The following is a 22,834-nucleotide window of genomic DNA, read 5'->3' as shown; positions in this document are numbered from 1 at the left end:
AGAAGCAGCACCTGAACGAACGCGGCATTTCGACAGGCACACTGTGAGGAGACGCGCGACATTTGCGTGGATTACCCAGCTGACAAAAAATATCGCCAAATGAACAGGTGGTGTACCTTGGGTGTTATGAAGACGAAGGGGGAATGAATGTAGACAGCTGCAAAATGCCCACACCCAAATGTGCTGCGACGAACGAAATAATTACAAAAATTCTGCGCCGAATGAACTGTTGCAGCGTAGAAGGGCCGACTTTTTTTTTTTTTTTTTTGAACAAGACCGAAAAATACGTGTCGCGAAATTGAACAGCGATTTAGAGACAGGGGAATATAGTGGAAAAAATCGCGAAAAGAAGACGAGAGTATCCACATGCTCTGGGAAAAATAATCGGCTCAGCCAATACACCGCAGAACCCCAGAACAAAATTTTCTCCTTGGGAGCTGGAGCCAGCAAAAGAGCGTGTTACCTTTAGTATCCATGTATCGTCCGAGGAATAGTGGTGCAACTCCTTTGAGCAGGCCTTGGTGGTTACGTGTGCCTTACGTTATAGTGCAAAGTGCTGGATTATTCGGAAAGACAGGAGGCTGGTAGAGCTGAAATACAGAGCGCCTCTCTTGTCGCTGGGTGCATGGCGCTCACAGTTCAGAGCTATCCGAAATCCGTCCCATGATTGGCTGCGATGACAACGACAACGGCTCAGCAGGACAGAGACGTGGACAGCACCAGTAACAACGGGATGAGCTCTTTGTGCAAGCTCCATCCTCCTCAGCGATTTATCGCCACCGCAGGAACCATCCGCTGATGGCAAGGACACAGCGCCGGCTTATGCCGTCGATCCAGCAACGGCCCTCAGCCGACAGCAGTAGCAACACATTTTATTTTACAGTGATAAATTACATTGACGGCACCAGGCCAATGCGCACGTTGTGCTGTCTGGCTGCCTCGTCGTTCTCAGCGGCGTCAAGCATGCTGAAGATTGTTTCAGCGTCATCGTCCGCCTCATGGCTGTCGTCATCGAGACCCGAGCTGGTGTATCCGTCATAGCTGTCATCTATGTATGCAAGCTTTGTGCTGGCCGGGCCATGCGGGCTTCTACGGATGCTGGCCGCCAGCTCGTGGAACCACAAATCGGCAACGATCCTCGACCCAACATCCATCTCTGCAGCCGTGCCCATGCCCTGCACAACCACACGCCTCCCTGAGCCATGCATCACCAGCTTCGTGTGCGTTCCCAGCCGCATCCTGTCGACCAGCTCAAACGACAGCTCGCCCTTTAGCAGGCTCTTGCGCACCACGTACCAGCGCACCATGCCTGCCGACATCACGGCCAGCACCCGCCGGCTGCTTGATGTCTGGCGCGAGCACAGACGCACAACAGACGCCCAGATTCCGCCATTCTGCACGCCAGTCACCTGGCCGCCACGGAGAGGCGATTTGGCGGCTATTTTTGGCCTCCAGGAACGATACGTCTGCAAAGCCAACAACAATGTCATTGCTGGTGTCGCTGGACAGCTCGTGTGCGTGGGCAGACCAGGAACGCTTCAATGTCAAATGCCTCCAGGATGGAAAACTGCGGCTCCAGCGTGGCCGGGCAGGCAAAGTGCGCGTCGAGAGGCAGGGTCAGTGGCTGCTGGCAGTGTGTGCATAGCAGGGCGTGGTGGATGTTGGGTGTGACGAGGCTTGTATGCTGGCACGCAGTGCAGATCGCGGCGAACCCGCCTAAACACCGGACGCGGAATGTCTCCAGCGACGCTGTGTATCGGCCGCGCACAGTAACGGTTGTCCATGCTTTGAACGACATTGTAGGAAAGACGTAAGTATAGAGAAATGGCTGAAAGAGCAGCGACGGGAGGAGAGAAATGTGGCCCCGATACGGCAAATGGGCAGTGGAGAGAAAGAAAAACAGGCAGCTGAGCAGATTTGGCAACTCTCCGTCGTTCCCCGCATGGCCACATTTATATGGCAGCCATAGAGCAGGCAGAGTAACCCGGGAGGTCTAGAGACACACACTGGCCAGCGTGTTTGTTTGCAAGGAACAGCCCGGGCTGATTTCTTTGTGTCAGAGGGGCAGCCCCGGATGTTTTGTTTCCAGCAGTAAGTTTAAATATAGAGCACACCTGCTTGGCTCCTCAACCAGCTATCGAACAAGCCGATGGCGCGCCTGCCAAGATGAAACGGAGAGCAGGGGGCAGAGTAGAACAAGAGCCTGCACGGCCATGCATCACATGGGCATTTGGCAGCGCCTACTTTTTGTCTCAGGGATAACTGCGCACTAGAACATCTCCGCCCTGCTGCCGCAATGCGAGACCCAGTTCTCCTTGGCTGGCGGGGGCTATGGTTTTATTTTGTTGGCTAGGTCAGAAAGCGTTGAATAGAGTTGGATAACAGGAATAAGAGGTGTCGATATACAAGGAGGGAGATATGTGAGTAGAAGGAAAGAAATAGACTTGGGTTTATGTATATATGTTGCATCAGAGGCGACAGTGTGAGGGTGGGAGGAGGCGGTGCGGAGGCGTGTTGGGTGTTGGGTGTGGGTGTTGGGTGCGGGTGCGAGAGCTGGGAGGGAAGGCGGTGCGGAAGGGGGGATGTAAGGGCATGTGTGCGGGAATATATGCAAGACAAGTTCAACAAAGAACGTGGCCAGCGACACGCTAGTCTAGCTGGCGTTTGAACCCAATCAGGTCGTCGATGATGCTTTGCCAAGGGATGCTAACGAACGTCATGCTGGCCTGCAGCGCCTTGGGCGGCGGCGGCGGGCTGGTGGCCTGCGACAGGTTCTCGGCAATCGACGGTAGCGAGATCTTCTTGAACCAGGCCGACAGCGACGGCGACGACGGCGTCGAGTTAACTGCCGACCCCGGAATCGCATGCGGAGCCAGCGGAGGTGACGCCATGCCAGGAATGCGTGACGAATTGATGCCGTTATTGGCGCCAGCCGACATCAGGTTGCTGACTGCCTGATGCTTAGGCGACATGACCGGCGAGTTGAACCGCGCTGTGGATACGCGATCGCTGAATCGATGTCGTCGGTGCTGGGCCTGCCTGCAATTGCAACCTGCGCATGGCCCTTGCCCCCTGGTCCACGCATCATAATGAACTCGGTCGGGATATGTGGGCTTGCGTAGGCGATGCAGCATGTTGCGCGACGACAGCCGCTGCACATATGTGTCGATCAAGGCGCCAAACGACGCCGCGCCCTGGAACAGCACGATCTTGGATGTGCCTGATGCCGACGCTGATGATGTCATCCGGCTGCGTACCGAGTTGAATGCCGAGTTGGTGCCGTCGGGGTTGGTAGCCAGACTCACGGGCTTTTCGTTGCTGTCAAGCAGCGACTTTGTCGCCGCCACGCTTTCGGGCAGGTTGGGCACAGGAATGCGTGCCGACAACTCCACGCACAGGTACTCGCCCTTCTTGACAAACATGTCCTCAAACATGTCCTCGTAGTCATCTATCACATAGTAGATGTGCGGCCACGAGCATTCGGGCGGGCTGGTGCTGTCTTTGGGCCGGTCCATGCGCGACTTGTTGGGCAGCGCATAGACGCGCTTGCTCACAGTGCCTGCGCACCATGCTCAGTCCGCCGCTGCCGCGCTGGCCCGCTCCGCCCTGCCGTGATCTCCGGCGGCACACAGCCACCGTGAGCTTACACGGCATCTGCACGATCAGGTTCAGCAGGAATGTCTCTTTCCACATTATTATCTCGCTGATCGGCGGTAGGATGTTGGGCGGCGCCTGCTTGCGCAGCACAAACACTGGATCCTGGTCGCTGCCATTGCTCTCGTCATAGTCGTCGATATGCCGCACAAAGAACAGCATGTCGTCATGGTTGGCGTCCTCGCTCTCCACAAAAAACCGCTGCAGCATGTCGTTCCACCTAAGCAGTTGCAGCAGTACCGGGCATTTGGGTAAGCAACAGCAATTCGCACGTGCACCTCGAATTTTCCAAACAACATGGAAAAGCCCCTCTTACCTTGGGTCGCTCGAGTCGTCGACGTATTTGTCCAGCGCCTGGCTGTCTAGTTTGAGCGAGCCATCCATGGGCAGCGGGCCCGAGAGTCCTTCCTTCTCCAGGGTCTCCAGAATGGTGTAGACATCGCTCATTGCTGCAAAAAGGGGGTTGGCAGGGCGCGCGGAGTGGTTAATACGGGTGTGGAGGGGGAGGGGATGGAATAGGTTTCTGGCAGAGCGAGATTCGCAATGAAATAAATATGGAGGGCTGCTAGTCGTCAAATTGGAAGTAAAGGGGAAAGGCAGAATAGAGAAGTGACGATAAAGAGAGGGAGGGGAAAGGCTGCTGAGCTCAAAGCTCCAACCGAGAACCCCTTTTTCTACTCAAACACCCAATTCTTCGATTTTTCGAGTCACAGCCAGGAAAATATACGCTCGCTTGCCTTCTCGGAACTTGTGCTGGTCCCATGGCGGATTCCCCTCGCTAGTTCCAGCCTGAGAAGACTCACCGTCGCCAACCTGGCACCATTCCCCCTTGCCGCTCCTCCAGCCAAGCAGACCTGGCTGTAGATCCCCAGGCTTGAAGTGAAATCGTCCACGTCAAGCGGAGCGGTGCTGATCACGCAAATTTGATTCCGTCGCGATAATCAGCGCCGAGCAGGTCGGGAACTCCGAGGCTGTGCTGATGGAAGCACAGCGGGGCTGTGGGTGGGCGGCCGGGTGCATCTCTCCTCCCGCTTCTGTATTCCACTTCCTGCACACTCTACGACCATGGTCCAAATCGACTCGCTTCTGCACGCTGGCTACCACAACCCGACCACCCGCCCCTGGCAGGTTGAGCGCACCCTGACCAAGGGCTCGCTGATGTACCCCATCTTCATCACCGACGAGGCCGATGCCAAGATTGCGATCCCGTCGATGCCCAACCAGTTCCGGCTGGGAGTCAACCGCATTGAGGAGGTCATCGGCCCGCTGGTGGCCAAGGGCCTGAAGTCGGTCATGCTGTTTGGCGTGCCCAGCGACTCGGTCAAGGACGCATTCGGCACTGCCGCCGACGACCCCAGCGGACCTGTTGTGCTGGCTATCAAGGAGCTGAAGCGGCTGTACCCGGCCCTGCTTGTGTCGTGCGATGTCTGCCTGTGCGAGTACACGTCCCACGGGCACTGCGGGCACCTGAACCCTGACAACACGATCAACAACACCGCCAGCGTCAAGCGTCTGGCTGAGGTCGCCGTCAACTACGCCAAGGCCGGCGCCGATAACGTCGCGCCCTCCGACATGATGGACGGCCGCATCCGCGCCATCAAGCAGGGCCTGCACGACGCCGGGCTGAGCCACCGCGTGTCGCTGATGGCCTACAGCGCCAAGTTTGCGTCGGCCCTCTATGGTCCGTTCCGCGACGCGGCGTGCTCTGGCGCCCAGTTTGGTGACCGCTCGGCGTACCAGCTGCCGCCGGGCGCGCGTGGCCTGGGCCGCCGTGCCATCCAGCGCGATGTGAACGAGGGAGCTGACATGATCATGGTCAAGCCGGCCATGTTCTACCTGGACATCATCCGCGATGCCAAGGAGCTGGCGCCCGATCACCCGATCGCTGCGTACCAGGTGTCGGGCGAGTACGCCATGATCCACCACTCGGCCAACGCTGGCGTGTTTGATTTCAAGACCGCCGTGCTCGAGAGCATGACCAGCCTGCAGCGCGCCGGGTGCAACCTCATCGTTACCTACTTTACTCCGGAGCTGCTCGACTGGCTGGAGCAGTAGGTTTTGTTTTTCTTTTTGCTCCCAACCCACAACGGGTCCCATCATGCTGCATCTTGGTGGTCGAAAAAATTATTTTTGGTAGAATTGTTTCTAGCGTTTCATACGACCCTTACATCAAAAACTTTTCTGGAAGCAAAATGCAAGTCGATAGTGAGCCTATGGACGCCGGGGCGTCGAACATCATCTCGCGCATCGTGACGCCTGGCACACTGATCACCAGCGACAATGCATACATGCGCGGACACGGCACATTCGCCGAGCACGAGTCGATCTACTCGTCAGTAGCTGGCGCCGTTGAGCGCGTCAACAAGCTGATCTCGGTGCGTCCCCTGAAGCAGCGGTACGGCGGTGAGATTGGCGATATCGTCGTGGGCCGGATCACTGAGGTATCCTCGAAGCGGTGGCGTGTGGATGTCAACGCGCGCCAGGACGGCGTGCTCCTTTTATCGTCAATCATCCTCCCTGGCGGCATCCAGCGCCGCAAGTCCGAATCCGACGAGCTGCAGATGCGCAGTTTCTTTGCCGAGGGTGATCTTGTATACGCCGAGGTGCAGTCGTATTTCGCTGACGGCGCCCTGTCGCTGCACACGCGGTCTGTGCAGTACGGCAAACTGCGCAATGGCACTATGGTCGCTGTGTTCCCGCAGCTGGTCCCGCGCAGCCGCACCCATTTGCATCGGTTGCCATGTGGCGTCGATGTCGTGCTGGGTGTCAATGGGTATATCTGGATCAGCAAGCACGTGTCGGCCGCCAAGGTCGAGGCGAACGCAGAGCACATGTACTCGGATCAGAACGAGCTCATTTCGGATGAGGAGCGCGAGACTATTGCCCGGGTCGCCAACTGCATCCGTCTACTCAACCGCATGTATGTCAAGATCACTGAGACATCGATCAACTTTGCCTATGAGTCGAGTCTGCCGCACGCCGTCAAGGACTTGCTCAAGACCGACATTGCCCAGGAGTTGGCCGACAGCGTCAAGGCGCAGCTTCTGCAGCAGGCATAATGCTACAATACATTCTATATGGCAAAAACATTGGTAGCAATGAGCATGATAGTAAAGCCGTGCTATGCAGAGTACCGACGAAGGCATGCCTATTAAGCACAGCTGCTGGAATGTATAGTTGAATGGCGACTAGATGCAGTGTTGTCTGCTCTGGATCACCCAGCATGCAACATGGATCTCTGGACGACCACTGGCGGAAAGCGAGCACCATGGCATGCCAAAGTGAACCTGTGCCGCTTCTCCAGGTCTTTTGTTCCCAGGCTCCTTTTTGCAGCAGTTAGATTTCACATTCCCCGACCCGGTTGGGGGAGATTTGTCGGCATTGCTGAAAAGCGCCCGGAGCTCGCCGATCGCTCACAGCTTGCAGATTGAAGCACCCAGTCCTGGATCAATAGTGGGTGTGAGCTTACAGAAAGCCAGCTCAATTCGGAATGGCACCATCGCCGAGAACCGCAACCTGGAAGGTGCTGCATCGAAGCTAACAGCGCCTGAGCGCCACGATTCGCCAGTGCGGTTGACCTCTGTTGCCATTTCGATGCAAAATAACACCAAATCCAAGCTGCAGGGTAAATCCCCTCTTGCGAGGAGTGAGTGAATCTGCCTATCGCCAATTTCTTTCTACCCGTATCGCGTTTCCAGGTCACATCTCAGCGGCGGTATTGCGACCGGATGGGAGCATAGAGGCGTCACCGAGTCCTGCCAGCTGGTTATCGCTGGTTTTTCCAACAGGGCAGTCTGGCGGAGGCAGCGGTAGCTTTTCTGGTATAAATTGGCCTGCAGCCGCCGTTTGCCGCGCTTCTGGCTTATGACAAACTGTATATTCGACTCCTGTTACTATCTATTCTATTTTACTTTCGTTCCATCTCCAGGGAAGCGTCACAAGTTGCACTCCCTTATTGTTACTAATACCCACATATACACGAGCAATGGCATCCGATTCAACAACCACGCCATCGCTGGCTGAATTCGCCGACAGGAAGGGCACAGCGATCGAGGCTGTTGAGGGCAACGTCTCAGAAGATCTCTCACAGACGCCAGACGGCATCTCGCAAAGATCACTGTCTGACAAAAGGCAGCCAGGTAGCGGAGTGTCTGCCAAGGTCAAGCAGCTGTACGAGCAGAACAAGAAAGTGACGATCGGGCTGGTCTGGGTCCTGCTCACTGCTTACTTCATTGCGTCGCTGGCGCTGAAGAAGAAGACCCAGACATCTGACATTCTTCCCTTCATCTTCCTCTATGTGTTTATCACTGGCCGCATATTTTTCTTCTTTGTGCCGACCACCATCGTCTCTGGCCCGATAGGCAACGCTTGGGATTCAGCCATACAGCCAGCTGTTGACAAGCTGTCGCTGCGTGTGCGCTACGCTATCGGCACTGCCGTGCTGATCGCCCTAATGCTTTCGGTCTCGCTGGGTCTGCCGACAAGGGAAGGTGACAGCCGGCTGGCACGCATGCAGTCGTTCCTGGGCATAATCGTAATCACGGCGATCATGGTGTTGCTGTCCAACAACCGGCGCCATATCCAGTGGCGCACCGTCATCGTCGGTTACCTGATGCAGTTCTGCCTGGGCTGCATCGTGATGAAGACCAACTGGGGCAGCGACCTATTCCAGTGGCTCGCAGGCATCGCATCGAGCTTCCTGGGGTTCGCCAACTACGGGACTTCCCTGTTCTTCACCGAAGGCGCACTCACCAGCGGCGCTATAGCCGCAACCATGTTCCCGGTCATCATCTTCTTCTCAGCGTTCGTCCAGATGATGTACTACCTGGGAGGTGTGCAGTGGCTGCTGAAGCGCATGGGCTGGCTCTTCTACAAGGCACTAGATACATCCGGTGCTGAGTCAATTGTGGCCTCAGCATCGCCCTTTGTCGGCCAGAGCGAGAATGTTCTGCTGGTCAAGGACTACCTGGACCATATGACAAACTCTGAGATCCACGCGTGCATGGCCGCTGGCTTTGCCACTATCTCCGGCTCTGTGTTCCAGTCGTATGTGGCTCTCGGCGTCGATGCCAAGAACCTCATCACGGCCTGCATCATGTCTATCCCGTGCTCGCTGGCCCTGAGCAAGATCCGCTATCCCGAGACTGAGGAGCCGCTGACCAAGGGCAGGATTGTGTTGTCGAAGCGCGAAAAGGAGTCCAACGTTCTGCACGCCTTGGGCAATGGCGCCGCAACGGGAATCAACCTGTCGCTGCTGATTCTGGCCACCGTCATTGCGCTTGTGTCGCTTGTCAACGCTGTCGATTTTTTGCTGACATGGCTTGGCCAGTTCATTGCTATCCCCGACCTTACATTGGAGCTGATCCTCGGCTACATCTTCTACCCGTTCACCTGGCTCCTGGGCGTGCCCGGCCAGGATGTGCTCAAGGTGTCAAAGCTGCTTGGCCTCAAGCTTATCAGCAACGAGTTTGTTGCATACTCATCGCTAACTGGCCTGAGCGGCGGTCCGGCCGTCCAGGACAGCCTGTCTGACAAGCGCAGTCTGCTAATTGCCCAGTTTGCGCTTGCTGGATTCGCCAACCTGGGCAGTGTTGCCCAGCAGATTGCTGCGTTCGGCAGTCTGGCGCCCTCGCGCAAGGCCGACTTTTCGCGCCTGGCTCTCAGCGCCTGCTTGACCGGCGCTACAGCAACCATGCTCTCGGCAGCCATTGTGTCGATGATCTTTTAGAATAGCTGATGCGCCACTGATAATAAAACCGTCTCTCCGTTATCGATCAACTGGCAGACAACCCCTGTCCGAACTGGTGGAGGGCAAATGCGACTTTGGGTCCACGATGAGCGAATACCGATGGTCATGCATGGATTATTTGTGTCCTTGATTTGCACCTAGGCCCTTTCAGTGTCCATCTGCAAGCGAGAGACAATCCTGGGAGCTGCTTGTCTAAGTATCCGCGTGACGCAGCAAACTGCCTTCACCTGACTAAATAGTGCTGGTGCGGAGAATTTTGCGCCTGTGGGCATGCAACGGGATATGTTTGCTTTGCAGCTTGCATCACGAGCCAAAGTCCATGCGCGCCTGCTGTTAGAAAGCGGGCGCGTAGCCAGTTAAAGCGGCTGGAAACCCCGACAGCACATGACCGCAACGTGCAGCTCTATCCACCATTCTCTAGACGAGCGCAAAAGACGTATCTGGCAGCCAGCTTCCAAATGCCGCGCCAGGATGCAGTGACCCCACGCTCGCTATTTTTGCAGTTGTGTATAGCAGCGACGCTGCATGCGTCTGCATAGTCCTGGCATGATCCCGATTACACCCTTGGGAAGCTGAAAGGACAGGCAGAGATGGGGATGGGAAGCGCGAAATACAAGCCGGTCCGGCGATCTTCGTACAAGTAAGGCAAACACATTTTGCCCGTTCTCAGCTCGTTCTTGAATCCCACGCTGAACTAAAAGGGGACATTGAGGACTGCCACCCAAGTTTGTTTAGCTAGGCTTGTGCGCAAAACCAAGTGCTGGAGCAGCAAGGCACTGCCGTGCGAGGTAACGTGCAGCATATGCGCTCTGCCAGAGTGGCACAGGTGCCCAGGCTATCCAAGGCTTATTTGCTTGATCTGCTTCCCTAAACACCAGCTAGTAGTAGTAGTAGTACTGCAGCAGGCAGAACAATGCTTTGTGTCTGTGACAGGCTCGATTCCGTCTCCCACATGCCAGCTGCAGAACAGCAGAAGGGATCTACGCGCTCGAGAAGCGGCTGCCCATCAGCGAAGTTCTGCTAGCTGTCTGTGCAACTGCTGTGTGAGGGGCTAGCGCCTGTTGCACAGGCTGTCGTAAAGCGAAAACAATACCGCCCCGCTTTCGGCCACTTTTGCCAACGATCGTATCCCCATCGTCGCCACACGGCGAATCATCTAGCTGAACTGGGGTGAAGCTGTGAGCATTGGCAGCAAAAAGGCAACCGCCGGTGGTAGCTGCGAGTATTAGCGACGTGGTCCCAGTCGGCAGAATCACAGCCTGGCCAAGTGGATCCAGTACTGGCCGCACACCAGCTACAATTGCGCTCAGGCAGCTAGCACAGGTTAGACAAAGCGTGCCAGCCGCTGCTCCGTGCCGTATCTCAGGCCATCCCGCCCAACAGCAAATCCGAACGGCCGGGCTAGTGAAAAATTTTTTTATCCCACGCGAATGAAAACTGGGCGGAGAGTCCAAATGCACACTAATGCTAGAAAGGATTGCCCATCCTTACGACGCTCCTCGTCCCCCCGGCCCCTTTTTTCCAGTGTGCGCTTCAGAGGCGTTAGGCCGGCTGTAGGGCTAGCCGGATAGTATATATAGTCACCACAGACAGCCACCCCCCACTGCTCATTCTAGCACAAGCTCTTGTACTATTCCCACAGCCCCTCCATTTTTTATCTATTAGTTGTCTTCCTGGTTCCTAGTTTTTCTTCCCGGCAAAACTGCTACCAGAGACGTTAAAGAGACCTGCTAATATTCCATACTCCCTGTTACTTGGCAACCGCACGCCCCCCGCCCCTTCTATCCTCATATAGCAAGCCAACCACATCATTTAATAGCCCTAATATGCAGCCGAACGATCAGTCGCCGCACTCAAATAGCGCTGTGCTTAGCGGACCTGGCGACTTCAAGACAACGGCCGACCTTGCGCCCAGCGGCCATATGGGCGGTCCTCAGGCACCATACAGCGTCGACTCGGAGCCGTCTGGCAATGAGAAGCAGCAGATCCACGATGAGGGGGAGAGACGCGTAGAGAGGCCGAAGAGCAAGTTCGACATCTTTGGCGGGATCAAGTACGTCTGGCACACACACAAGTTCCTGTGCTGCCTTGCCATCTGGCTCCTGATTACTGCCTACTTCATCGCTTCTGTGGCCCTGAAGAAGAAGACGCAGCTGTCCGACCTGCTGCCATTCATTCTCCTGTATGCGTTCATCTCGTTCAAGATGCTGTTCGCCTTTGTCGATACTGCCCTGGTCACCAAGCCCATGAGCAAGATCTACGATTCTGCTGTGACCCAGCGGGTGTCCCGCATTCCGGTCAAGTTCCTCTACATGTTTGGCGGTGCTGTTCTGCTGGCTCTGATCCTCGGCGTGTCGCTCGGCCTGCCCAACAGCGAGAACGGCAACCGTGGCTCCCGCATGCAGTCGCTGCTGGGCATTGCCGTCATCACAGCCCTGCTGGTGCTCACGTCGCGCAACCCGCGCGAGATCCAGTGGCGCACCGTCATCGTCGGCTACCTGATGCAGTTCTGCCTGGGCTGCATCGTCGTCAAGACCAACTGGGGTAACGATCTGTTCAACTGGATCGCAACCCGCGCTGCCGACCTGCTGCACTTCTCGCATTACGGCACTGAATTCCTGCTCGGCGGCAAAATCGCGAACATCGAAGGCGTGTTTGCGATCTCTGTGTTCCCAGCCATCGTCTTCTTCGCTTCGTTTGTGCAGATGATCTACTACCTGGGAGGCATGCAGTGGCTGCTGAAGCGCCTCGGCTGGTTCTTCCAAAAGTCCCTCGATACCTCGGGCGCCGAGTCCATCGTAGCTGCTGCCTCGCCGTTTATCGGCCAAAGCGAGAACGTCCTGCTGGTCAAGGACTATCTGGAGCACATGACGAACTCGGAGATCCATGCCTGTATGACGGCCGGCTTTCGCCACCATTTCCGGGTCGACGCTGCAGGGATACATCGCGCTGGGCGTTGACCCTCGCAACATTATCACGGCCTGCATCATGTCTATCCCGTGCTCGCTGGCCCTGAGCAAGATCCGCTACCCTGAGACTGAGGAGTCGCTGACGCGTGGCAAGATGGTCGATCCGCCCAAGCGCACGGACGAGGCCAACATCCTGCACGCTCTGGGCAATGGCGCTGCTGTCGGCATCAACCTGTCGCTGCTCATTGCCGCCAACCTGATTGCCATCATCTCGCTGGTCAACTTGGTCAACTTCTTCCTGACGTGGTTCGGCCAGTTCATCACCATCCACGAACTGACGCTCCAGCTGATCCTCAGCTACCTGCTGTACCCCTACGCATGGCTCCTGGGCGTGCCCAAGGTCGACATCCTCAAGGTGTCGCAGCTGCTGGGTCTCAAGTTTATCACCAACGAGTTTGTTGCGTACATGAACCTGAACGCTAAAGATCCGCTCACTGGCAAGAGCATTGCTGATACCCTGACCACCCGCGGCCACATCATTGCCGAGTTCTCGCTGTGCGGCTTCGGTAACCTTGGCAGTATCGCCCAGCAGATTGGTGCCCTTGGCAGTCTGGCGCCCTCGCGCAAGGCCGATTTCTCGCGCCTGGCCCTCAGCGCGTGCATCACCGGCAGCATCGCCACCACCCTGACTGCTGCCATCGTCTCGATGGTTATGTAATCAATATTCATTTATTATTTTCCATTTTACAACAAGGCCATTCGAGAGGACTGCATGCACGTTGATGTCTGCAGAGCTTCACAGAAAGATGAGAAACAAAATTGAGTTACAGAACATGGGATGAATTGAAAGGGTGTGGTGGGTTAGAATCTTGACAGTGGGATGGTGCGAGTCGCCTTGGGCGAGGTGCTGCCGGCCATGTCAAAGCACATCATGCCGACAACAGTGCCGACGCCGAATCCGAGGATCGCGTACCCGGTGTACTTTACCAGCCTCTGCATGCCGCCGTTATTGCTATTGCCAGCGGCACCTGCATCGTCGTTGCCGCCACTACGCAACACGAGGATACCGAAGAAAGAAAATTAAAACTGCTCATGTATGTATATGGCTGGACGTCCATATTTCTGGATGTGCTGCCATTTGGCCAGACATCACCTCCTGCTGCTGCACCATCATTCTTACCTTAGCAGCACTGTCTTCTCCAGGCTGACAGATGTTCCACTGGGACACAGAATTGCCTGGTCCAGGGCCTCCTCGGCCTGCGCACGCTTGACTGACGTGGCATCCACGGACACCTGGCCCGTCGTTGTACGGCAGAATAACAGGCGAGATTGTCTGGATCGACGCGAACGGCGACCGCGTGTTTACAGACGATATGGATGCGAGCCGCGGATCTACCGGCAAGTAGTGGCTTGGTACAATGGCATCGTTCTCGCTGTTCATGCTGCCTGAGGTGTTTGTGCGACGGCGGAACGACAGCTGCTGCGCATTTTGCGCCGTGGCGTCTACCACTCTGTTATTGGTGCTGCTGCTGTCTTGCCATGCTTGCATGCCTACTCGTCCTGCCTGGCTATGGTATTCCTCATACGGCGGGAACATGGTCGGGTGCGGGTGCTGCGGTGGCGATGACGACGACAGCGCAATCTCCGAGAAATGGTCAAAATCCACTGTCGGCCGACGCTGGCCCGACGGATAGCACGGCTCGCTGACCTTTGACAGGTGGCTCGGCGAGCGTGGCACGTCTTGCTGCTGGTGCTGCTGGCGGCGGCGGTCAAACCGTGCCAGTTGACGCGAGTGTCTGCGGGCCGGATTCGCCGATGATGTGGCTGACGAGGAGCTCGAACCGGCGGTCAGCATGCTGGCAACGCTCTCGCGCAGCATGTGCACGGTCTGCGCCGGATCTTCCGGGGTGGCATCGAATGGGTCATGGGAGCTACTGGCTAGACGTGTGTATTGCGGCACTGGCATGCTGGCAGGTCTGACATCCCGGTACTGCGCATCGACTGGCACGCTGAAGCCAATGCCAAACTCGGATGTCTGGCTCTCCTGCGCCTGGCTCTCCTGCGGCGGAGCGCCTATCGCCGAGTCTGGACGGTCTTCTTCATTATCGCTGGATGTCAACGAAATGACACCGCTGCTGGCATTGCCCACCGCAACCCACTGGTCTACAGTTGCAGGTATATGTTGAGAACAGACACAGCCCACATTTGGCGAGGTGGAGGCAGCCGCAGAGGGAACAGGAGCCGGCAAGGGCGCATTAATTAAAAGGGAGTAGTGTCGGCCATTGCATGATTCTGCCAGGAACACCACGTATCGTTTGTTTATTTTGCGACTCATAGTCGAGCATTTGGACGCAACCAGCTGACGAGATGCGGCTGCAGTAGGAGTAGAGGGGCGGAAAGGTGTGATAATTTTTCCACTGCCTTCATGGCCAGGGCGCCCGCTTGCCAAGAAAGGCTCTTTGTATCTTACCTGTAGGCGTCAAGTGGCCACTGACACACACCGACTCTGATAGCGAGTCGAGCGGCGTGGCAGTAGCAAACACAGCATGGATATCGCGGTTGCGCTGGTCGTGGAGCGAATTGAGGTCTGCCAAAATGCCGGCGCCACCACCATGCTGCTGCCGAGATGCAGATGCGTCATTCGGTGGGGCTCTGGCGTTTCCCGCAGCAGCGGTGGTACCACGGCGTGCGGGATGACGCAGGCGGGTACCGCGCTGGGGTGGTGGTGGTTGCGACTGCGGCTGCCTTCTTGGATACGACATGGCGCAAGTGGGTTGAGAAATAAATGGAAAGTGGTGGGAGGGTTCACGTTGTATTGAATAGGTTTGAAGTCAGAGCACCACTGCAGCGTGCTAAGAGTGCGCAGTGATGAAAGAAAAGGGAGCTAGCTGGAAAGAGAGGCAGAAGAAATGCTGCGCTAGCCACCGGTGCTACTGTACGCGTGTATTTATACCGGCAGGGAGTATGTCAAAAGGAGCACAGATGTGCAGAGCAAGCAAAGAGAGAAGGAAAGGAGAGGGCTGGGAAGGAAAAGCTCATCGAAGGCTGCTTCCAAGAAAAAGCAAAAGCGTCAAGCACGTTGGTTCAGGTGACCGCTGCTTCACAGCCAGCAAGCCAACACACGCTTCAGAAAGGCTGATCAAGTGGCGAATCAAGTTTATACTCGCGATTGCGCAAGAGCAAACGCCGAAGGTGATTAATGTTACAAAAAGGAACCGCACATGCCGCACTCAGAGAACCGGGAGGAAGTTGCCAATGATGGCCATTGGGATGCCAAACAGATCGCGCTTGATGGTAAACGCAAAGGCGCACGGCACCGGCGTCCCGTCGGGCCGAACCAGGCAGCACTCGCTCATGACCGAGTGCTCCGAGTTCTCAAAGGCGTGGACAGCAAACTGCTCCCAGTACCGCACCGCCGACTCGGTGTCCATCAGCTCGAAGATGAATTTGCTGCCGGCGGTCAGCGTCTCGCGGTCCCACTGTGTCAGGATTGAGAACTCCTTGCCGACCAGCGCAATCTCGCCCGAGCGCCGCCACACCACCGTGGGCGTGCCTGTGAAGCCGATGAGTTTCTCGTACTCCATCAGCGCGCGCTGGAACGACTTTTCCATGAAGATCAAGTCGTCGCGGGTCAGGTTCCGCAGCAGGGCGACCAGGGACGGGCGGAAGTGCGCAATGGCGCTGCTGACACGTATAATGTCGCGCTTGTCCATGCTACAAATGTGAGTGGGAGGTTAGCAGGAGCGGATCGTATCAGCGCGATATCAAATGGCCGGCATAGGTAAAGGGCGATCAGCAGTCATGTGCTGATGCCTCAGATGTAGATACATACCGCCCTTGGATGTGTCTAAAGAAATAGTGGAAGCCGTTAAAGTACTTGTAGGGCTCAGTCACCGACGAGTACACCTCGGCTGGGCTCTGCGGGTAGACGGGGTTCAGGCCATGCACGGCGGGGCCCGAGGTGGACAGGCGGCTCAGCGGGCGGCCGTCTTCAGATGCCGGTGCATGCATGGTGGGCGGCGGCGAGTTCTTGATGATAGTGGATGTCAGCGTCTGCTGTGCGTCGCTGAGCATCGACTGTTGCCGCTGCGGGTCCCAGGTGTTCTGCTGCTGTGGTTGGACGATAGAGTCCAGCGGATTGCCCGCCTGCATGTCTTGCTGCCGCCCAATGCTCATCGCCGGCTGCTGCTGAAGTGGCGGTGCCCAGAGCGCGCTGGGAATCGAAATTGTGCCAGCTCCCGACGTAGGGCCTGCCTGCTGCATCGCTGGGTTCCCAGGCAGCAGGGTGCCAGACACGCCTGAGGACATGTCGGTGGAGCCGTCTGTGGATGGGGCCTGTGTTGAGCGCCGAGTTGGCAAACATTGGGTAGGCGAGCATGCTGGACAAAAAGTCGTACTCAAGGTTGACCGCCACCGATCCGAAGCCCACAGCCGACGACGTCGAGACGAGCGGCAGCGGGCTGGAGACCAGGCCGTTGGTAGCCAGGGGCGGAGCTTGTGATGCATGCACCTCGGGAATGCTTGCGACCGAGTCGTTTGTCGGCGTATTGGTCTGGGAAAAGTTTGGCAGCTGAGAGAAGACCTGCAGCGATGGCTGCTGCTGGACGTCTAGGAGCGGGCCAAAGAAATCCATTATCAGGAATGCAGGAGATACCGATGTTAGTAATTGCAGAGCGCCAGCCAGGGAGATGCTTTGGGGCGAGAGAGGGGAAAAGGGTATGCGGAGGACAGAATTGGAAACCTGAAAGAGAACTGTGCTCTCTGGTTATAGAGCAATGGGATGGGTCGATTTGCCCCTTTTAACAGGAGGGTCAAGGTTGGGCTGCTACCCGCTGGACGTGCGATGCAGAAAAGCTGATGTTCGTCGATTGCAATCCAAGAGTGTGCTGTGTTTTGGTTGGGCAGAATATGTATGTTGCCTGCCAAGTAGCGGAGAATATCGACGAAAACAGGAAGGCAGAGAGAGGGCGTGTGCCAGAACGTAAACAAGCAAGCTATATAAAAGCGATGTGACGAAAAGCAAGAGGTGCAAAGAAGGGGAGGGGGAGCGACAGGCAGGGAGCCGGTGGTTATATATACCGACGCTGGTCGGTGCACGCAAAGGCGGCCCAAGAGTTTGAGGACGAGCCACTCGGCTTGCTCCTATTGTGTGTGCTGGTAAAAGACAAACTTGCTGGCGAGCTGGTGCAGGAGTGGGGGATGCAATGTCTGCTGTTGCTGCTGCAACAGAAGGCTGCTGCTGAGAGGGGGTTGCTAACTCATGCTTGCCAGCGGCCGCAATAGGCCTGCTACAGCCGGCGAGTCCAAGCATGGCGATACATGGTACCAGAGGTGCCTGACTTCAAAAGAATGCCAGAAAAGAGTGCCGCGCCGCAGCTGACCAACACCAATCCTCGCTCATCTGTCCAGAGTCAGGCAAAGTGCAGAGGGGAAACCCGGGCAATCGCCAAATGAATCGCATCGAGGACGCGAAACAGATCTTGTCGATAGACAGGATAATTTCTCCTTATAGACGAGGCAGGTCACAGCGACGCATGGCTGCCAGGTTTTTTCTCCGAATAGATGTGCAGGCGGTCGCCTTAATTTTTTGGGGAGGAGGTAACAGAAGACAGAAGGCTTGCTCACAGATGCGTCAGCTAGGCTGTCTCTCGCCAATTGCCGGGGTTGCTGACTTTTCGCCATTGCGTCAGCTTGTCTGGAAACAGCCAGAGATTGGCGCGACACAGGACCAAAGCGGCACAGTGAGCAACGCTGCATTGGCAATTCCCAGAAAGGAAACAGACACTACTTACCATTTGCATCTATCCTGGTGGGTTGTACGTCTGCGCTGTCCTTCTTGCTGATCTCGGCGAGCTCTTCCGCCTCCAGCAGGTACTTGGCCTTCTTCCGCACGCCGTCCTCGCACGTCGCCTCGAGACCCTTCTTCACGCATCGTCCGCACGGGCGGTGGTCGTCGCATGTGAGGTGCGATTTCTGGCAGTGGATGCATGCACGAACCGTCTTCTTCTTTTTGCGTTTGCCTTTCTTCTCTGTCGATGTGCCGATCTCCTGAGAAGGTGCGGTATGGATCTGCTGCTGCTGCTGCTCTTGTTGCTGCTGCTCTTGTTGGTGCTGCTGCTGTTGGTGCTGCTGGGTGAGCGGTGCACTATTCATGTATGCGGTTGCTGGATGTATCGACATGCTTGATTAAATCGCAGACATGCAGCTGCCTTGGCCAGTAACCCCGGGTGGTTATGATTGCTGTTGGTCTTTGAATAAAGCCTCGGTGCCTCGGACCGGAAATGTAAATGGCCTGAATGTGCCAAATAGCAAGAGGAACCCGCCCAGATGGAAAGAGATGGAGGAAAAGTGCACAAACGCAAGGAAACGCCTCTCTCCTGCGGGCAGCAAGACAAGAACTCACGAAAACGAGGCGTCGTCCTTGCGATTCAATTGACTAAGCAGCGGGAGCTGCGCGATATGTGCCTCTGAAAATAATGGAAGGCAGCCCAGAGTGCTGGTTCGTTATCTTGGTGGCGATGACTAGCAGTGACGCGCGCGCCTCAGGGAGCAAAGTGAAGAATACAAAAGTGTGGAGAGTCGGTATGAGCAAGAAAAAATTCGGAGCCAACCGGGTGCGACCGGGAAAGGAGCCTTTTATACCCTAGGCTGAGGAGCAGAGCAGAAAATAGGGGGCAGCCGTAGTCTAGATTTCCCAAGGGGGATAAGCCAATCACTGCGGTTTCATGTGCCTTTTTTATCCCCCACAGACGCAGCAGACAGGCGCGCTTTATCTCTGGGCTGGAGCCCAAAGGCGGTGCCTACGGGCACTGGCAAATGGCGCCTTTAATTGCGACATGCGCTGCGTATTTAGCGCGGGACCATGAGAAAACCTGGGTCGTCCATAAAAGCAGTCACAGCCAATATATGCAGCAACGAAAACAGGGGTATGCGGTTGTTCCATAAATGATGCATTCAGTGCAGAGGGGACAAAACAGGGGTTAGGTTGGCCGAACCCCGCTCGGAACCTCCATATCACGCACTCCCACACAATGCCCATCACGAAGCGCGGAAAGAGATCGCGGCCCGGCAGTGCAGCCGACACGCCGAATGCGCAAACATCGGAGGTTGTCGACTCTGTGCCGCTCGAAAACTACAAAGACACTGGGCATCCACAACCTGCTGGAGGTGGCCAAGCCATTCAAGAGCGCATCATACAAGAGCCAGCGGCGGTGGAAGAATCTGAAGCAGGTGGTTGCGCAGGAAGAGCAGCGGGCAGAGTGGCCGGTCGAGTTTCCGACGTACTGGTCGGTGGATGCGCCGCCATCGCTGATGCCGCAGAAAAAGTACTGCGACCTGACTGGCCTGCCGGCAAAATACACAGACCCAAAGACCAACTTCAGGTACTGCTCGGCTGAGGTGTACCAGATTCTCAAGACGTTGCCGCCGGGCGCTGAGCAGCAGTACCTGGCGCTGAGGAATGCCAACGTCGTGCTGAAATAGCCTCTGCCAGCCAGCATGTGCGGGGAGGGGCGATGAAAACCGCTGCTTACCAATAAGGGTTGCAAATTTTTTTATCTCTTTGTTCCTTCTTTTTCACTTCACTGGTCAGCTCAAACGCACAATTTTCACGCTCTTCCTAGTATGCCACTGAACCGCCTGGGCCCGCGCTTCCGCACCAGCGTTGCACCCATGATCGATGTCACCGACCCATGCTTCCTGCGGCTCTTGCGCCTGATCTCGCCCACGCACAACCACCAGCTGTGGACAGAAATGATCCATGCCAACGCGTTCTCGCGCGGCCGCATCCACACCGACAGCGCCAAACTGGCACAGAGCATCCCACTGCACGAGCTCCCCGATTACTCGCATGGCGTAGTAGTGCAGATCGGCTCGTCAACGCCCGGGGATGCTGCGGTGGCAGTCCAGGAGCTGGGTAGGCTGGGCGTTCGGCACGTAAACCTGAACTGCGGGTGTCCGTCGCGCAACGTCCAGATGGGCGCGTTTGGAGCCGTGCTGATGCAGAGCCCTGAGCTGGTAGGGCAGATTGTTAGCGCGATGGCGGAGGCAGCCACTGACGGGATGCAGGTCAGCGTCAAATGCCGGATCGGAATCGACCACGACGAGTCGTTCGGGTTCTTACAGAGATTCATCGAGACGGTCAGCCGATCGACCACCCACCCGGTCAGCTTCGTGCTGCACGCACGCCGCGCTTGGCTCGACGGGCTGTCGCCAGAACAGAACCGCAAAGTGCCGGTGCTCAACTACGAGCGAGCATACGAGATGATCAAGGAGTTTCCACACACATCATTTGTGGTCAACGGCGGCATAGACTCGGTTGATTCGGTGCAGCAGCAGCTGGACAAGGCCGACGGTGTTATGCTAGGCAGGAAGATCCGCGAGGACCCGTGGTTCCTGGCGAGCCTGGACCAGCACATCTACGGGGTATCTGAGTCGCAGATCCCAGTCGCAGGAATCGGTGCTACCGCAGTACCTGCGGTTTGCCGACGCTATGCACAGCGACTATGCTACGCGGTACACAGTCCTGGCACGCCCGCTGTACGCGTTCTTCCGAGGCGGCAAGGGCAGGGCGTTGCGGCGGCACCTGGGCCATGCGATTTCGCAGGCAAAGGTCCGCAATGGTGACAGCGTCACGTATACGGTGCCGTTCAGCGACGTAGTCAACGGTGCTGTATACCAGGCCCAACAGCAGCACACGCACGCCACCGAAAACCCGGCTGTGCAGCAGGCTGCGCAGATGTAGTAGGGGGAATGTAGTTGTATTTATATTTCTTTGCTCTCGTCCTGCCACAAAAAGATGCTGGGCGACACACGGAACAGCAGCAGCTTGACGCGGTCCAGCATTTCCAGCATCTTGTGCTCAAAGTCGGCGTGGGCATGTGTCGACGCCACCACCTTCAGCACCTTGCGGACTGCAGACCTTGAAATGCCGTATGCCAGGTTATTGCATGATCCGTCATCGACTCTCCGGTACTTTAACTGTGTGCCGTGGATCGGGATGTCGTCGTGGTGCCCCGAGTCTGTCCCGTTCTGGGCCGGCCCCAGCTGCAGCACATCCCAGTCGGGCGGCACCTCCCTTAGCGCGCTGTATATCCTTAGCTGCACGCTGGGCCCGGCCACCACATGATCCTCGATAATCAGCGCGTCCATGTAGCCCTTGTCCTCCATGTCCCTGTATATGGCCAGGTGCGGGCGCCAGCACTCGCGCTGATGCAGCATGACCTGCATCGGGTCCACTGCGTTCGGCGCCTGCACTGGCCACGACTCGTACTCGATTCCCAGCTGCCTGCCCACTGCTGACCACCGCGCGCGGTGTGCCTCGGCGTCGCTGTGCACCGGCCGCTCCAGGATGTAAATATGGTCGAAGCCCAGGTGGTTCACACGGCTGCGCAGTTCCTCGGCAGAGAACCGGTGCAGGAACTGCTGGTATGTGTGCCGGTAGTAGAGGAGCGTCAGGGCGATGAGCACAAAGGTGGTGGTCGAGAGCACCGTGAGGACCCAGAACATGTCCAGGTTGCGCAGGCCCTTGACGCAGGTGCGCCATCGGGAGGTGCGGAGGCGGTGCCGCCGCACACGCTGCTTGCGGGCGCGGCTCTTCTCGGCATCGCTCAAATTGTCGTACTGCAGGGCAGTCTCCAGGCCGCGCGTCACCAATTCGTATGACGACAGCTGGTGGATGTCGTCTGCCAGCGAGGCCATTTCAGCAATGCAAAAGGATAATTGGTGTGGTTTTCTTAGAATACAACAAAATATGGCGGACGTGAGAGGCTGTCGATAAGCGCCACTGGTGATGGCTGCCTGTGGTGCCACGCCTTGAGAATATAGCAGTTGATTTTCCTCATCATGGGTCGAGGCTTTCTGGAACAGTAGAGCAGGCAACTGGGTGCTACAGTTAGGGTCGTGCGCTGAGATACAGCTCCCGGCTCACCGGCCCAATATAGTGCTGGCCGCCGAAGCCGCCCACAAAGTACAGGCTCTCGACCTTGAGCTCGTAGAACCGGAAGTCGGCCCAGTTGACCCAGTGCCTGGTGTCTGCGTGCACATCGACATACGCCTTCCTGACGGCCTCTCTGTCCTCTTGCTCGACCACCTTGAGCGTCCCAATCAGCGTGACTCTTGGATTCGTCACCAGCGAGCCCTCCGTTGAGCTGCTCTTGACCATCACCGAGGCGCCGTCGTGGTTGCTCAGATTGTGCACAGCCCGGCTCAGGTCAGTCATGCAGAGGATGACGTAGCCAGGAGTCAGCGGCGACTCGCAGATGTACTCGGGGATGCCAAAGGCGGTGCCGCCCGGCAAGGTGGTGGAGAGGACGCCGTCGGACACTGTCTTGAGCCAGTGTGCGGGCGATGAGGGCGGCATCTCGCTCAGACTCCTGAACGATGGCTGTGCGTGCGGGCAGCGGTACAAGCATCGCAAGCAAGGGCAGGTAAATGGGTGTTTAATTGAATAGATGGCAAAGCAGAGGCAAAAGGCAGGAGAGGGCTGCTGCTGAAGGAGCAGGAGTAGGGAGCAGAGGGGGTC

The 22,834-nt window shown here is 56.9% G+C and overlaps 12 protein-coding genes across 12 annotated transcripts; 6 read left to right on the top strand and 6 right to left on the bottom strand.

The window, feature by feature from the left end:
* Positions 1-890: 890 nt before the first annotated feature.
* DL89DRAFT_291351 (uncharacterized protein) lies at positions 891-1,798 on the bottom strand (the record flags this gene model as incomplete). Its single annotated transcript, XM_040890187.1, has 3 exons — positions 891-1,409; positions 1,465-1,501; positions 1,536-1,798. The coding sequence occupies 3 exons, from the start codon at positions 1,796-1,798 to the stop codon at positions 891-893; spliced, it is 819 nt and encodes a 272-aa protein (XP_040745541.1).
* Positions 1,799-2,555: 757 nt separating this feature from the next.
* DL89DRAFT_265760 (uncharacterized protein) lies at positions 2,556-4,182 on the bottom strand. Its single transcript, XM_040886810.1, has 4 exons — positions 3,568-4,182; positions 3,096-3,545; positions 3,003-3,064; positions 2,556-2,946 (listed from the first exon to the last, which is right to left on the bottom strand). The coding sequence occupies exons 1-4, from the start codon at positions 3,862-3,864 to the stop codon at positions 2,649-2,651; spliced, it is 1,107 nt and encodes a 368-aa protein (XP_040745540.1). The 5' UTR covers positions 3,865-4,182; the 3' UTR covers positions 2,556-2,648.
* Positions 4,183-4,719: 537 nt separating this feature from the next.
* Positions 4,720-5,709, top strand: DL89DRAFT_291349 (tetrapyrrole biosynthesis, porphobilinogen synthase; the record flags this gene model as incomplete). The annotated part of the gene is made up of 1 exon (XM_040890186.1): positions 4,720-5,709. One exon carries the CDS (start codon positions 4,720-4,722, stop codon positions 5,707-5,709), a length of 990 nt encoding a protein of 329 aa, XP_040745539.1.
* Positions 5,710-5,867: 158 nt separating this feature from the next.
* DL89DRAFT_221418 (exosome non-catalytic core subunit RRP4) lies at positions 5,868-6,713 on the top strand (the record flags this gene model as incomplete). The annotated part of the gene is made up of 1 exon (XM_040884518.1): positions 5,868-6,713. One exon carries the CDS (start codon positions 5,868-5,870, stop codon positions 6,711-6,713), a length of 846 nt encoding a protein of 281 aa, XP_040745538.1.
* An 855-nt stretch (positions 6,714-7,568) lies between these two features.
* DL89DRAFT_244494 (uncharacterized protein) lies at positions 7,569-9,382 on the top strand (the record flags this gene model as incomplete). Its single annotated transcript, XM_040885064.1, has 1 exon — positions 7,569-9,382. The coding sequence occupies exon 1, from the start codon at positions 7,640-7,642 to the stop codon at positions 9,380-9,382; it is 1,743 nt and encodes a 580-aa protein (XP_040745537.1). The 5' UTR covers positions 7,569-7,639.
* A 1,621-nt stretch (positions 9,383-11,003) lies between these two features.
* On the top strand, positions 11,004-13,115 carry DL89DRAFT_265757 (uncharacterized protein). The gene is made up of 2 exons (XM_040886809.1): positions 11,004-12,249; positions 12,341-13,115. Exons 1-2 carry the CDS (start codon positions 11,230-11,232, stop codon positions 13,028-13,030), a joined length of 1,710 nt encoding a protein of 569 aa, XP_040745536.1. The 5' UTR covers positions 11,004-11,229; the 3' UTR covers positions 13,031-13,115.
* A 155-nt stretch (positions 13,116-13,270) lies between these two features.
* DL89DRAFT_265756 (uncharacterized protein) lies at positions 13,271-15,364 on the bottom strand (the record flags this gene model as incomplete). Its single annotated transcript, XM_040886808.1, has 2 exons — positions 14,783-15,364; positions 13,271-14,475 (listed from the first exon to the last, which is right to left on the bottom strand). Coding segments are annotated over exons 1-2 (1,279 nt in total), but the record flags the coding sequence as incomplete, so codon positions are not given.
* Positions 15,365-15,542: 178 nt separating this feature from the next.
* Positions 15,543-18,324, bottom strand: DL89DRAFT_208265 (uncharacterized protein; the record flags this gene model as incomplete). Its single annotated transcript, XM_040884133.1, has 3 exons — positions 15,543-16,026; positions 16,145-16,647; positions 18,133-18,324. Coding segments are annotated over 3 exons (1,179 nt in total), but the record flags the coding sequence as incomplete, so codon positions are not given.
* Positions 18,325-19,343: 1,019 nt separating this feature from the next.
* Positions 19,344-19,794, top strand: DL89DRAFT_291344 (uncharacterized protein; the record flags this gene model as incomplete). Its single annotated transcript, XM_040890185.1, has 2 exons — positions 19,344-19,418; positions 19,453-19,794. 2 exons carry the CDS (start codon positions 19,344-19,346, stop codon positions 19,792-19,794), a joined length of 417 nt encoding a protein of 138 aa, XP_040745533.1.
* Positions 19,795-19,983: 189 nt separating this feature from the next.
* On the top strand, positions 19,984-20,937 carry DL89DRAFT_221241 (FMN-linked oxidoreductase; the record flags this gene model as incomplete). The annotated part of the gene is made up of 1 exon (XM_040884505.1): positions 19,984-20,937. The coding sequence occupies one exon, from the start codon at positions 19,984-19,986 to the stop codon at positions 20,935-20,937; it is 954 nt and encodes a 317-aa protein (XP_040745532.1).
* Positions 20,938-21,006: 69 nt separating this feature from the next.
* Positions 21,007-22,291, bottom strand: DL89DRAFT_108039 (uncharacterized protein). The gene has a single exon (XM_040883070.1). The coding sequence runs from the start codon at positions 22,009-22,011 to the stop codon at positions 21,076-21,078; it is 936 nt and encodes a 311-aa protein (XP_040745531.1). The 5' UTR covers positions 22,012-22,291; the 3' UTR covers positions 21,007-21,075.
* DL89DRAFT_291341 (uncharacterized protein) lies at positions 22,205-22,672 on the bottom strand (the record flags this gene model as incomplete). Its single annotated transcript, XM_040890184.1, has 1 exon — positions 22,205-22,672. One exon carries the CDS (start codon positions 22,670-22,672, stop codon positions 22,205-22,207), a length of 468 nt encoding a protein of 155 aa, XP_040745530.1.
* Positions 22,673-22,834: the final 162 nt, after the last annotated feature.

This window comes from Linderina pennispora (genome assembly GCF_002104995.1).
Source record: "Linderina pennispora strain ATCC 12442 chromosome Unknown DL89scaffold_3, whole genome shotgun sequence".
NCBI classification, from domain to species: Eukaryota; Fungi; Kickxellomycota; class Kickxellomycetes; order Kickxellales; family Kickxellaceae; genus Linderina; species Linderina pennispora.
Note: the sequence above shows the minus strand (reverse complement) of the source record. Positions and strands in the feature narration are given on the sequence as shown.

Bases quoted from the DNA above. Each gene is read 5' to 3' on its own strand.
- DL89DRAFT_108039 (XM_040883070.1), bottom strand. From the start codon at position 22,011: ATGGCCTCGCTGGCAGACGACATCCACCAGCTGTCGTCATACGAATTG.
- DL89DRAFT_265757 (XM_040886809.1), top strand. From the start codon at position 11,230: ATGCAGCCGAACGATCAGTCGCCGCACTCAAATAGCGCTGTGCTTAGC. The intron at 12,250-12,340 runs GTCAAGGACTAT...TCGACGCTGCAG, and splicing joins AAAGCGAGAACGTCCTGCTG to GGATACATCGCGCTGGGCGT.
- DL89DRAFT_265760 (XM_040886810.1), bottom strand. From the start codon at position 3,864: ATGCTGCAGCGGTTTTTTGTGGAGAGCGAGGACGCCAACCATGACGAC. The intron at 3,065-3,095 runs GTTCATTATGAT...CCAGGGGGCAAG, and splicing joins AGCCCACATATCCCGACCGA to GGCCATGCGCAGGTTGCAAT. The intron at 2,947-3,002 runs GTATCCACAGCG...TCAGGCAGTCAG, and splicing joins GACATCGATTCAGCGATCGC to CAACCTGATGTCGGCTGGCG.